The 14,283-nt window shown below is 41.3% G+C and overlaps 1 protein-coding gene across 2 annotated transcripts in view; it reads left to right on the plus strand.

Annotated features, from left to right (window-relative positions):
- Msh3 (mutS homolog 3) overlaps nt 1-14,283 on the plus strand; it is a 162,556-nt gene that overhangs the window by 137,283 nt on the left and 10,990 nt on the right. The window contains exon 20 of one of the 2 annotated variants that reach the window (XM_005356505.3): nt 2,426-2,583. In XM_005356505.3, the coding sequence (XP_005356562.1) occupies nt 2,426-2,583 (158 nt within the window). The remainder of the gene's footprint in view (nt 1-2,425; nt 2,584-14,283) is intronic. The other variant, XM_005356506.3, reaches the window with a different exon arrangement.

The following is a 14,283-nucleotide window of genomic DNA, read 5'->3' on the forward strand; positions in this document are numbered from 1 at the left end:
GAGCTTCTTACTCCAGTGTGACTGCAGTGTCTGGGGTCAGCCTGCTGTGCAGTGCACAGAGCTTCTTACTCCAGTGTGCCAGCAGTTTAGAGCATAACTTCTCCCCTTTATCCCTTTGCCCCCTCAGCTTCTGGTCCATCCCCTCCTGAATGTGTTCAGGAGTTTTATATTTTACATATGAATTTGATTTGTGTGCCTGGCTTATTTAACTTATCAGTAGCCTTTGGTTTCATCCATTTGGCTGCAAATAACAGAATTTATCATCTATTTTATGACTGAATAATATTCTATTGTATGTAGGTATCATAATACTATCATACAATGGGATATTATTCCTTTGCCTTTCATCTGTTGATATGTCCTCTGATGTTGATGGCTTGTTTCCATTTCTTGACTGTTGTGAATCTTGCTACAGTGAGCACAGGAGAACTGCGGTCACTACAGTGTACAGATTTCACTTTCTCTGGCTATTTGCCAGCGATTCTTTCACGTAGATGTTGGGAGTAGCTTGTAGCGCTCCTGGACAATGCTTCTGATTACACTTTCCTGCTAATATGCTTTTAGATCTTCTGTTTCTTTGCCTACAAATAACCTGTTTGTATCCTTTGCCTGTCCCCCACTATTTCCGTGTTGTTAAGAGGGAGGAGTTATATAAACGCTGCTTTTTATATCTTTGTGTTCTTCCTTGTCATGCTGTCTCTGTGCAGTTGTATCATAGTTTATCTGTTGATAAACAATTTGAGGCAGCTATGAACAGTATTTTTTATTATCTTATTTTATTATTAATTTATTTAGAAAATCTTTTTCATTTTATATATCAATCCCAGTTCCCACTCCCTTCCTCCTCCCACTCCTTCCACCTTCCCTCAATACCACTCCCCACCCACTCCTCAGAGAGAGTAAGGCTTCCCATGGGGAGTCAACAAAGTCTAGCACATTGTTTGAGGCAGGACCCAGGCCTTCTCCACTGTATCTAGGCTGAGCATGGTGTCCCTCCAAAGAGAATGGGTTCTAAGCAGTCTTTTACTTATGTTTTGATGCACATCATATACAGAATTGTTTTATTTTCACTAAGTAACTCATTTCCCGCCTTTCCTCCTATGTTTCTTTTTAAAGTGTGGTGAGTTTTGCTTTTCACAGTTTATTCTTCAATCTACCTAGAATAGGTTTCATAAGATTTGAGATGTTACTCATTTTCATCTAGCCAACCATTTTCCTGCCATTGTTTAAGGACAGCTATGTCTCTGTTGGCTCACTAGCCCGGTCCTTGGCTACCAGACTTTCTTTTGCACTGTTGGCCTTCTCCTACATCTGCACACATTTGATGTCTCTACCGTTTATGTGTTCCGGGATGGGGAGACGTGACATACTCCGGCTCTGACTATCAGAGGCACTGCTGCCAACAGTCTTTTCCGTGTCTTTCGCTGTATAGCACACTCATTTCCATTAATGTGTGTACGGGAGCAGGACTGTTTGGCTATGTCTTATTTTTAGCTTTAGCAGATATTACTGCAGCTTTTCAAAATGGTATACAGGGTTTTCTCCCACAGCAGAATAAATTTCCAGCCCCTTTCTCATCTTTGCCAAAATTTGACATCGATGACCATGACTGGCTTTCTTCCTTTTCTTTCTTTCCTGCTGATTATTATCCTATACATGTGAAGTATCTCTTCTGCATGTCATTTTCCTTATTGAAATTGCTCACCTTTTCATATTCTTGCTGGCCATCTGTGTATCTTTTGTCATCATTATCCCTACCCCCAATGAGATGGAGCCAAATGGAAGATAATGAAGTCATGGGGGTACTGCCCTAAGAAAAGATTAATGCTGGTCTTCTGGAATGGATTGTTTTTTTTTATGAGAATGAGTTTTTATAAAAAAGGGGAAATTGGCTTCTCACAACTTCTTTCTGTCTGCAAAGTGAATACCACTGGATTGTATTCCCACCATTTTGTCATCCACTGTGAAACCTTTACCAGGCCTGAGAACAAGTCAACACTATGCTGTCGAATATCTAGAACGCTGACCTTAATGAAACTCTTTCTTTAACAAATTACCCAGTCCCAGGCATTTTGTTGTAGGAATGGAAAAATGGATTAATTCAATGACATGTATAAGTATTCCACATGGAATGCTTTGCCTAATGAAGCCCCTTTTGTGGGATGAATTGTAGATACCACATGAAAATCAAAACAAAATGAAAACTCTTCCGAGTCAAGATGGTAGAAGATACCTCTAATTCCAGTTCTTGGCAAGTGGAGGTAGGAGATTTAAATATGAAGCCAGTCTGGTCTACACAGTGAGCTAAAGGCTAGCCCAGGTTATATAGTGAGACCCTATGTCAGCCTGCACTTCACAAATTAAAAACAACCATTCTAATCCCCTTCTGGTACAAAAGTGAAATTTCATGTTTGTTTGTTTCCAGCAGGACTCTGAGAGAGTAATGATAATCACTGGCCCAAACATGGGTGGAAAGAGCTCCTACATAAAGCAGGTTGCCCTGGTTGCTATTATGGCTCAGATCGGTTCCTACGTTCCTGCAGAGGAAGCAACGATTGGGATCGTGGATGCTGTTTTCACAAGGTAAATGTTCATTCTCTTTGAATGTGTTTGGTAGTGTAAGCCTGGGCCACATCACCATACCAGCTCTCTTTTTATGTACATGTACATGTTTGGATGAGTGGGTTTGCACTTAAAACTCCCAGGGCTCAGGGACATACATCATTTGTCATCTCAGATGTCAACATGGAAGAGGCCTAGAGTGTCATTTTTCTGCAGCAAGTTTTTTTTTTCAAGACTTTTAAATGAGTCTTTTAAACAAAATCTTAGAGAGGAAATTAGTATCTACACTCAGACTTAGCTAAAAGGCTCTGAAGAAAAAATCATTTAAATGGAGAAAAGAAGTTATGGTGCCCTCCAGCATGGGAAGCAGAAACCCAACCCTTCCATTGTTGAGGTGGAAGTACCAAGCAAGATTGTTTAATTTACATTTATTTCTGCTCTCAAACATTGCATGTACCTGGCCAGGGCTTACTAACATCAATATGTAAACTTAATTTCATGCTTTCTTAGCAATATGAATAGACTATCCTGGTTTTACTAAAAGGAATTTATGCTTGATCTGTTACATTTCTCCTGATTTGTCAGTTCCTGAATGGTCTGTATCTCTTGTGCTATAATATTTAAGTAAATACAATATATGTAAACATAACACTATATAATAACCACGTTCTCTATGTAGTGTGTCTATTACTGTCCAACTTCATAGTTAGACACTTGATCCTTGAATCATCCCAGAATTTAGCCCATCACCAATATTAATGAACTTGGGCAGATACTGAAATACCTGAAAATCTGCACATTGAAACAGTCTTTCTTTTGACTTTTGAAGGTCTCACTAAAGGATGGATTCTCTAGTCAAGGGAGAAAGCAAGGGCTTCAGACACAGTGGCATGTTCAGGCATCATGTTAATGGCACAGTGAGAGAAGGAACTGTAGGAGGCCCTCCAGGAGAGCCTGAAGTAAATCAGGTCTCAGTGAGAGATGCATACAGTGTTGGAGGTGAGATGAGTTGTCAGGGATAACAGTGGTATGTACATCTGGTATGGACAGTTTGCTACTGCTGAAACAGAACACTGTAGTCTGGAGGTGAGAGAGGAGAGAGTGGGAGGGATGGGAGGAGGGAGGAAGGGAGGGAAGATGTATGTATGTATGTACACAAGCATATGGAAGCCAGAGGTTAACATGGATGTTCTTCCAGAATCAGGAGCTGTCCATCTTGTTTCTTTGAGACAGGATCTTTCAGTGGGACCTGGGGTTTGCTAACTAAGCTAAGCTGACTGATCAGCAAGTCCCAAGATGCTCACTGGCTAACTCCCAAGTGCTGGGGCTACGGGCTTGTATCATCATGCCTAGCTTTTTCTTTATGGAGTCTTAGGGGGCAAGAGAGACAGTCAGTGGTGCTGAAAGACAGCAAGATGGAGGCTGAAAACTCCCTTCTGTTCCTAGCAGAGCAGCATCACTAGCAACACTAGAGGTGTCAGGCCCACGCTCCAGTGAACGGGGCTGTGGAGTGAGTCCGCAGTGAGGTGCCGTTGGAGAAGAGTGGCCAAGAAGAGGGTGCCAGAGGCCTAAGGAGGGACTGGTTGGTTCTATTTTTGTTTGTGAGTGTAGGTTTGCACATGTTTTAGTGGTTTTCAGAAGAGAGATTATGTCCAACTATCTATAATCCTAAAAAAACAATTCATGAATGTATTGATCACTTTGGGAGGTTGTTGGAATGAGTCACATGATACCTAAACCAAAAATAATGTTGAGTTACTTTGGAGAAAAATGAAGTAACTCTCTTGACTTGAGGGGAAGTTTTTCTTACTGAAACTCTGTGACCTATTAGCAAGAAAGGAGAATGTGGATTACAGCATCGCCCTTAAGGTACCTAGGGATCTAGGTCATAGTCCAACATCTGGTACAGGGTGGAAACACAGGCTATGATGTCTTCTGGCCCAAACACCAAACCTAAATCCATTCAGATCTTTAGCTCTGTCCCCAGGTTACAGGAGGAACACGGACGCAGGAATCTTTTAAGCACATGGGGATTCTGTGAGCAGAATCTCGACAAGGGAAGCAGTGGAATAAATGACGGGTGTCCAGACTGGATGACTAGTAAAGACTGGAGGCCTGTTATGCTCAGCCATTTGATTGTAAAGTGACTGCGACAACTATCTAATGGTATACTGGAACGTAAGGGAAACAAGAACGTCCTTGTTACGACATCCAGCCTGTTGTGGTCTGTTCATCCGGTGCCTTTCTCTACATTTGCTGTGGAGACGTTCCTTGAAATAGTAACTAACAACATTTGGTATAGTTTTGAATTTTATGAGAACTGTTCCATACTCATCTATGAGTGGCTCTCTCCCCTTGTTATATTTATAAATGCAACTGTGTGGGTATATATGCTACTATACCAGTTACTATGCTGTGTTGTACACTTGTGCTGCATGCTCCTTGGCAGGCAGTTAGCTGATTTCAATTTCTTACAGATGTAAACAGTATTGGTACTTGTGTTTCTTGAGCACTGGGGCCTAACCTCTGGCTCACAAGCCCCAGTGGCCTGAGCTCAGCCAACCATCCCAATACAACAGCAAAAGGCAGAGGAAGGAAAGAAGCAGATAAAGGGCCCTGTGATCCCCAAGTCCGTCTTCTGCATACAGACATGAGCGTAGGTTTAAAAAGAAGACAGATTGAGACAAGGGGAAGGTTTGCATGATGAAGTGGTCTTGGTCATAGTGTGGTCTAGGTCGCAGGTGATGATCACCTCTGCTCTGCACTTTGGCCTCTGTGTCATAAGTCATTGCTGTGGTAGCTTCCCTGGAGCCTCTTGTCACTTGATGGGGAGTGTCAGTTGCTTAGATACAGAATGCAACAGAGACGCCAGGCTTTCATCCTTTCATCCTGCTTACCTTATGAGGCCAATGATGAATTGATGTCTTTGAGCAAAAGTAGCTTCTGGGTGCCCATGACACTGACTTACACATCATGTGCTGTGCAGAAGTGTTTTCCCCTTCGAGTCTACTCTGAGGAGTAGAATTGTTCAGTTGTAAAGAACGTCATCTTTCAAGTTCTCCAATGAGGCCATGCCAGTTAGGAGCAGTGTGTGAAGTTTGTCCTCGTGTTTAATGCTGAGTTAGAACAAGAAATACCCATCTGGTAGATTTCTCTGTGCCCTCCAGATTGCTGGAGGAACGTGTTCATTTCTATTATTTAGTGTCCCTTATATGAAGTGCCATCATCTGGTAGATTTTTTGTTGTTTTTGATGCTGGGGAGATTTAGTCCCTTCCCCCAAGTACACACTGTGCTTATTTACAAAAGTCTTTGGAGAATGCCGTCCTCCCTCACGTCTGCCAGTCTCCCATTATAATCCAATGGCTGCTTCCTCTTCATCCTTTTTGGTTGGCTGCCCAGACAGCAGAATCCAAATTGAAGGATCATGTGTCTAATCAAGTTTGCTCTGATACAGGATGGGTCTCTACTGTGATTCGTAACTAGCTACGTGTTTAAAATGCTGCTCTCTAAGCCCAGTCTTTATGATGTCTAACCGGAATCTCTGAGGTGGTACCTAAGCACTGACATTTTAAAAATTCATGTCAGAACAGCCTCAAATTAGAGAATTACGTGGTTGTAATCTTTATTTAATATGCATTGCAATTCTTCCAGTAAAAGTGATTATTCAAATTACATCATTGTTACTCAAAAATCCTTTTTGTATCCATTGAGAAATAGACTGTAGCTAAACTGAGTGAAATGTTTGCATAAGGTTTGGCTCCAGTCTTTAAGCTGCTTGTTTTTGTGTTTTATTGGACATCTGGAACATTGCGTTTAAATTCGTGTGGTCCGTAGTTACCAATGGCATGTCTGCTGTGGCTCGTGCAGTATGCCATAGGGAGGAGACGGAGGGAAAACTGCAGTACACTGATGATTGGGCATCTTTTCTCTTGACTATTATAAGGTCACATGAATGTAGTCCTGAGTCATTAGCAGATCTTCTTTTTAAGTAATCTTTTGACCAACATCTTTATTTGGTTCTAAGTGATGTATTTAAGTCAGTATATTAGGATGTGTGTGCTCATCAGTGAGATGCCTGTTCCCAAGCATCTAGGCCATCACTGTGGTCAGAGCTATTGCTTGTCTTCCTGATATATGAGTACTAGTATAAGCTTTATTCAGTTCAGATTGGGTAATTAAATTTGAGAAAAGCAGTGAGTTATTAGTGTGGTTAGAAGGTCATTTGAGAAAAGCAAAACAGTTGTCCTCTCCTCTCAACATTGTTTCTGTTTATGCCAATAGAATGTTTATGGATGGAGCTGTTTACAGTAACTGGCCCCTAGTGAATAATGCGATGGTGTGCTGCCCACATCTCCCCCTGTGGTACCTAGTGCTGGGAGGACCCGTATTCAGGATGGCATGGGGTGTTTGTCTTGAGATAGAGTTAAAAGGTAATGGACGCTCGGTGCTTAATAGTATTTCATATGTTTGCTTTGAGCAGAGAGCCAATTTGTTCATTCAGTTTAGTTTGACTCTGCAAATACTGGACACAAACTGAAGAATGCACAGAATAGAATGCATCCTTCATGGACAGAAAGAAAGCATCTCTGATGTGTGCATCTCCTCAGTTCTCAGTGCCCACACTAAAGACCATATGATAGAAGGTGTTTAACTAAAGGAGCAAATCCCTCTTTCTTTAGTGGCTTCAGGAATCTTGCCTCAGGAAGGTCTCTGGTGTGTTTAGTTGTGTAGCAAACATGAGACACCTCACTGCTCCCTTTTTGTGGGAAATGTGAATTTAATACATTTACTTGAATCAAAGTCTCGTGATGTGGGTCCAGATGGATCCCCTGCCTGTAGTTCCCTGAAGATACTATGTTCAGGAGGGTGTGATGGAGAGGAACTTAAACTCTGTTTTAGTTTAGTTTTGTTTAAAAGAAAAAGGTTTTATAATTTAGCTGAGGTAGTTTTAAGTTCACAGAAAACTAAGAAGAAAGGATAGATAATTTAAAACTAAGAAGAAAGGATAGGTAATTTCCAGAGGTTCCTGCCTTGTGTGTGCAGAGTCTGCCCTAGTGTCAGGGTCGCTAGCAGAGTGGTCCAACAGATGGAGCTACCTTGCTGCAGCATCATCGGCCAGAGTTCATGGTTTACATGAAGACTCATTTTGGTTTGGACAGAGTCACCTTCCTGAAGATCCTCTGTGCCCTGTTTATTCGTTCTTCCCTCTCCTCAGCTGCTGGTTCTTGTGGATCGTTTTACTCTACGTCTATAGTTTTGTTTTTTCTTGGAGTATCTTTTGAGTCCCTTTTGCCCCATAGTCTTCCTTCTCTTGATAATCCACATTGAAGCTTCCTCTGGGTTTTCTAGGGCTTGACAGTTGATTTCTTTTCCGTATTGGATGATGCTCCATTCTCTAGATTACCACAGTGTATATTTGCTTACCATTTCCACACTAAAAGACATCTGAATTGCTTCTGAGATTCAAAAATTATGAATAAAGTTTCTAAAAACAAAACATCCATGTGTGGGTCTTTACGTGGACATATGTTTTTAACTTCTTTGGTAGAAAGCATACCTAATCAGCCCTGTGGCATTTGCATGTGCATTTTGTTTACATATAGTATTTGCCTCATATATACAAAGCCCTGGGTTTGATCCCTACTGCTGCAAGGGACAAACAAAACTAAAACTAACAAATCTTTGGAGTTATTATTATTATTATCCTTTTATCTGAAATACATTCAGTTGTTTGTCATTTTTTCGTGTATTTCATGGTCTCACAGTGTAGCCCCAAGCTGGCCTAAAGCTCACCATCTTCCTGCCTCAGCCTCTCAAATGCACAGACCTCTCAATCTGCAGAATTGTGTTACCACACCTGGCCACACTTGTTACTGGTTGTGAACTGAGAACTTGTAACTAACTATACAAGGTCATTGGGTAAAAAGTAATATTCTGACTTAGGAGTATAGCATGTAATAATGGTACAGTATGATAATAATTGACTTGGTGTGACTTCAAGTACTTGATGTTTTTTGTGGTGGGAATATTTCACTTTCATTCCCTCAGCACTTTTGAAAGGCACATCAGTCTGTGCTCACTACACTGGGCAATGGAATGCTAAGGAACATCCTTATTTCTTGTTTAAGATCCTGTGCCCTATGACTGTTACTTACCCAGCCGTTCCATACGTTAACCTCTGTACTCCCATCCTTCCACACCCAGCCTCTGTGACCCCATCCTTCCACACCCAGCCTCTGTGACCCCATCCTTCCACACCCAGCCTCTGTGACCCCATCCTTCCACACCCAGCCTCTGTGACCCCATCAGTAAGATGGGAAGTTTTCTTACCTGTCTCATTCTTGATTTTTTTAAGGTACCTGATGTCAAAGGATCTTGTTGTAAGACAAGGAACTAATGTTTTATTTGAGAATTTAATATTTAAGCCCCAAGCATTTCCTTGCAAAAGCCCAGGCATTGTGATCTGGAGAGAGGCCATTCCATTTTCTGTCACTGAGAAAACATGTAGCACACTAACTCAAAATATCAAGATCTCATTAAAAATAATCTCTCAAAATCTCCTGGAAGTGTTCTTGATTGTAGAAACTGGTTCAAAGAAGTAATCATTTCTTTTCTCCAGATAGTTTCTGTCGCTGTGTTGACCTATATATGGGTTATGGGATGGGAGGGGGGATTAGGAAGATTAGTCAGCTGCCACTCCTAAAAATATCGGTTGATTTGGTCTTAATCACATAACTGTAGCCTCTGTCTGAGAAGAAAGCTAAAGAATACAATTTCCATTTTTACTACAGTTGAACATAAACCAGACAAACGTGCTAACATTTGTTCTAGAATTCCCTAAATCTCCAATACCTTTTAACATCTGAAAAACTTGAGAATCATTATTCAGTATTCATCTTGTTGATTTAATATGAAATTACAAGCTCTTGATTATTTTCTACACATCCTACTTTGCTGCAAGAAGTTATTTTAGGCAAAAAAAAAATGACTAAGATATGAGATGGTAAGAGACCATGGTTGACGAAAGGCTCTTGGTCTAGGACAAAGATTGAAATGGAGGATTCCCTCAGATCTGTTGATTGCATTCAGCCAAACTCAAATACATAGACATGGTGGTCATGAAGGAGAGCTAACAACAAATCCCTTTGTCAGAAAACACTTTCCATGTGACTTGCGGCATCAGTGGCTGGGTAATGAGCCTTCTTTTCCCTCAGTGTCTGCTCAGCTTCTCTAGAAAAGCAGATTTGTGATTGGACTTGGACCAGCTCCTTTTAGACCATTCTATGGGAAACAGGCTGACTTTGCTTATAGGAAAGTTAAAAGAAACTAAACTAAAAAGATATTTGCAACCACTAACTAGCCTAATAGTAGAAGCATAGTAAAATTCAATCCAAGCATTCCTGAAATCATGTCCGGCTTTCTTAAGGACAGAAACGTTACCATGTTGTGAAGTACTCAGGTTGGCTCAAAACCCTCTCGCCCTGAGTAGAAAAGCTTGTATTTGCCTCTTGCCTGACGTCGGCCAGCCTGCTGATAGTGACCTGAGGACAGTGGCCTGCCTTCTCCGTGTCTTCCTTCATCTGTGAAAGAGAACTGTGAAACAGAGACCAGAACGTGTCCAGAATGTGCTCTGACTAGGCAAGTTCTTCCTGTCTACGGAGAGGAACTACCGAGAAGAGCAGTTCCCTGTTCTCTATAGGAAGCATAGGCCGAGAAAAAAGCAGCAGTGGAGAAAGGTGAGCAGCCTGCGGGTGTCGCCCTTTGTTGCTGTTCATCGCTGTCCAAGTCAGGCAGTCCTGAAGGGAAGATAGAAGGAGGACAAATGGTTTTGATAAAAAGTAACTTAAGAAGCAGTCTGGGCTATGGTTGGAATTTCCAGAAGCATCCACAGCCATGATGGTCCTTAGGGACAGAATCTAACACAGGGCAAGGTGGAGAATCTCCACAGCCTAACGCGGGTAAGGAGGAGAGCTCTGAAGAGATCAGCAGGGAACTTCAAGTAAGCAAGAGTAGGCAGTAGAATTCTACAAATCAGTCTCCATTGGATGGGTTTAATTTTGCCTCCTATAACTTAGTATAGGACAACATTTTTTACATTAATTGGGTCATTGTAAAAAATTAAAATTTAAGATGTAGTTTTTAACTGAGTGGAAAATATAGATATTGTTGAAACTGGATGCCAAACTTTATTACCAGCTCTCATACATAATAAGCTTTCCCTAACAGCTTTAAAGTTACCTCTGATAGTCATTGAAAGTCTTTAGCCTTTCGTGTTTCCTACAGTTACTTACAGTTTATTTTTTGAATAACTCAATAATGTACAAGTACCTTAATATTTATGGTAACATAAGAATATAACATTAAATCCTTTTGTTTCTTGTAACATTTTCCACAGATGACCAGTCTGCTCCTACTCAGAGTAGTGATTTGTCCAGGTTAAAGCAGCAGTGCTCTGGAGTTTAGGTTTGGAACTAATGTAGTGGGCTTCATGCTGTGTTCGTGTAAAACCCATGTTCATAAAACTGTGGACTTGAGATCAAGCCTTAGAGGGCTTTGCTTGGTTTGGTTTGGTTTGGTTTGGTTTTACAGAGTGACTCTCCTGTTTAAGAATGAGGAAATTTCGCTCACACAGAAGTTAGCCAACTTGTTAAAGGTGATTCAGTTCTGAGTGGCAGCCAGAACAATGGCACTGGTCTCTTTATTTGGGTTTGTGCTTTTTCTGTACCTAGCTGTGTGGAAGTGTGTGTGTGTGTGTGTGTGTGTGTGTGTGTGTCTGTGTCTGTGTCTGTGTCTGTGTCTGTGTCTGTGTCTGTGTCTGTGTGTGCCTGTTTGTGTGACTCTCTGTGTGTGTATGTGTGTGTGCCTGTTTGTGTGACTCTCTGTGTATGTCTGTGTCTGTATATGTTTGATTGTTTGTGTGTGTATCTGTTTGTCTCTGAATGTCTGTGTCTGTGTTTGTGTATTGCTGTGTGTCTTTGTGTGTGTGTTGGTGCTAGGAATTGAAATTTGGGCCATAAACAAGCAAAGCAAGTGCAGTTCCCCAGCTCCCTGTTGCTTTAACTTTGAGATGCCAGGGTTGGTCTGGAACTCATCCTCAGACTGCCTCAGCCTCCCTCAAAGGTCGGATTATAGAAATGTACCATCATGCCTACCTGCATAATTAATTAACAACATAATTTTAAACATTTGGCTGCATTTTACACTTGAAGCGCCTTAGCCAGATGACACCTGATTATTTTGATGTCAAGATATAGAGCAAAGTTCAGTGCCTTTGTCCTCAAACAAAAGCTGCAAAACTTGGAGGTGGGGCATGGTGGCTGAGCATGTGGTTAGCATCTGTAAGGCCCTGGTTAACCTAGATAACCAGACTAGTGGGGACGGGGGAAGAGGAGGAAGAAGATTCGTAAATGTCGTCTGATGAACTGTCTTCCTAAAAGACCTCATCAGTGCTTCCAAGTTAACACCACGCCAAGCTGACTGGCCGTTTCTTGTGCATGCACATAATGTGCCTTTGCTTTATGGAATTTGTGTCAGCAGATCCCTAAAGGCACCCTAATGAGAATGCGAGGATGCCTAGAATACTGCGACCCACCATGCTATAGCAGGATTCTTCCGTGTTTTAATCCACTGGAGTTGGCAAAGAAGGCTTCACTGCATGGCTTCTCTGTTGTGTTCATGGCAACTCCATCTTCATGCCAGGTGGTTTGAGAGATGCCCAAGGAGGAGAAAATAATCAGCAATGGTTCCATGCAGAGATGACTTAGACACACTCTGATAACCTGGGTTCTGTTCGAGTCATTTTTAATAAGAGTGACACACAGCACAATGCGTTTTATAATTGCAGAAGTAGTGGCCTTTGTGATAGGAACTACAGAGCAGTCACAGCAACTACAGACTGGCGGGGAGGGAAGGCTTCCTGAGCCTTGACTGCCTCCATCCACCTCCAGCCTTGATTGCCAGAAGCTGCCTTGGAGTAACTTCTCGGAAAGACTTACAACTCTAAGCTGAAGATTATCGGCTGTCTCTAGCAATGTCTGACATCTTGCTACAACATCTGAAGGGATTCTTTGTTAATTTCTGAACTTGTCTTCTCTCCCTCCGGTTTTGAAAACTCAACCTTGACAAAGCCTCTAGCATTTCTGTTGCTCTAATGATCTCTCGTGTAGTGTGGGGCTTTGGGCTAGCGAGGGGGTTGAGATGCATGTTAAAATTATATGAATTCTGCACACATGTAGAGCATAAATATACATGAGCATGTATATCAAATTCTGAGATATAGACTTGTCTGTTGAAGGGGAATCTTCTGAGCATCTGTATCCAAAATACTTCTTATTTCGCTCTGGCCTTTTTTATTTCCTCTCTCTCAATTACTATGATTTCTTATTCTTTTTCTTAAGTACCATTTTCTTTTTTTTTTTATCTTTGTCTCAAGTACTTTTCTTGTGTAGGCAACATAGTAGCCAATATTCCAAGTTCTAGAAAGTCTCAAATAGCTTACTTTTTGTTGATATCTTTTTTGTAAGTTTAGATAAAATAAACATGCAGATTTGAAGTCTCAAGGCCTTGTTCTTGCTCTGCCAACACTGTGGGCTGAAAGTCACAGTCTGAATCTCCTTTGTTCCCAAATGAGATTTTTCTTTGAAATATTTAGGATTTTCTTAAAATCCTGTCACAAGATTGCACCAAATGAAATCTAACCATAGCCAGTATTTAGCAGGACTACCTGCTTGAAGCGAGCTTTCTCTTGCCTTGGGGAGCTTCCTTCACCTGTTGACCTGTTGACGTAGTTTCTCATCTGCTCCTGTGCTCTGTGCTTATCTACACATCTGGGGTTTGGGCCACTTGTGTATTCTTTTAGTCTGTTTATATCCTTGGTGGTTTCTTTGGCTTCCTCTGCCAGGTTAATGTCATGGTCTTTCATGGCTTCTAAATTTTTTCCTGATCATGCTTTTATTTTTAGATTCCAGGGCTTTTGTGTTTTGCTGTTGTTTCTTTTTAATGAACTTAGATTTTAGGTTTTTCTTTCTCACTCTCACTTAGAATACCACAAGGTCTTATTGTTTTAACGATGCTCAGGAAATTGTATTATTACCCATTTTCCCTCTGGTTTTTGTTAGCCTTTTTTTTTTTTCCCCTCGTTTTTCTTCACTGTGAACTCAACCCGTAAAAGTCTCACTCTTTCACAGTAGTAGCATGGTCTAGTGATCAAGCCTTCAACAGGTGGCCTTTGGGGAACATTGAAAACCCAAACTGTGATAGTAATCATTGCAAAATTAAGGTAAATAGCAGTATATGAATTTGAAAATGTGGCTGGACTATTGCAAAGTTAGCAGCATTTCGGATGATGTGTTCTGTTTATTGATTTTTAACATGGATAAAATCGACAGCACTTTGTTTCAGATGTCACTGTTAGAACTTGAGCTGCACCCACTGTGGGCATCAGCTTTCATCTCCCTTGCTGTTGCCATCTCTAGCCATGCTGCCTGTGACTCAGTGTGGTGTGAATTTCCGCAGGACTCCACTGCAAGTCAGGTGTGAAGTGTGTGCCTGGTTCGTGAACTAGGGCGTTTCACAAAGACAGCAGTTGCTAGCATTCCATGATGCCAACTATGAACTTAAAGCCCCACTTCTAGGTTTCGTAATTAGCAGCATGATCTTATTCTATTACCCAGTTCCTCTTGCTCATCTTTTCAGGTCCTTTTACACTGAACAAATGCTTT

The sequence above is a fragment of the Microtus ochrogaster genome, chromosome 19 (genome assembly GCF_000317375.1).
Source record: "Microtus ochrogaster isolate Prairie Vole_2 chromosome 19, MicOch1.0, whole genome shotgun sequence".
Taxonomy (NCBI): domain Eukaryota; kingdom Metazoa; phylum Chordata; class Mammalia; order Rodentia; family Cricetidae; genus Microtus; species Microtus ochrogaster.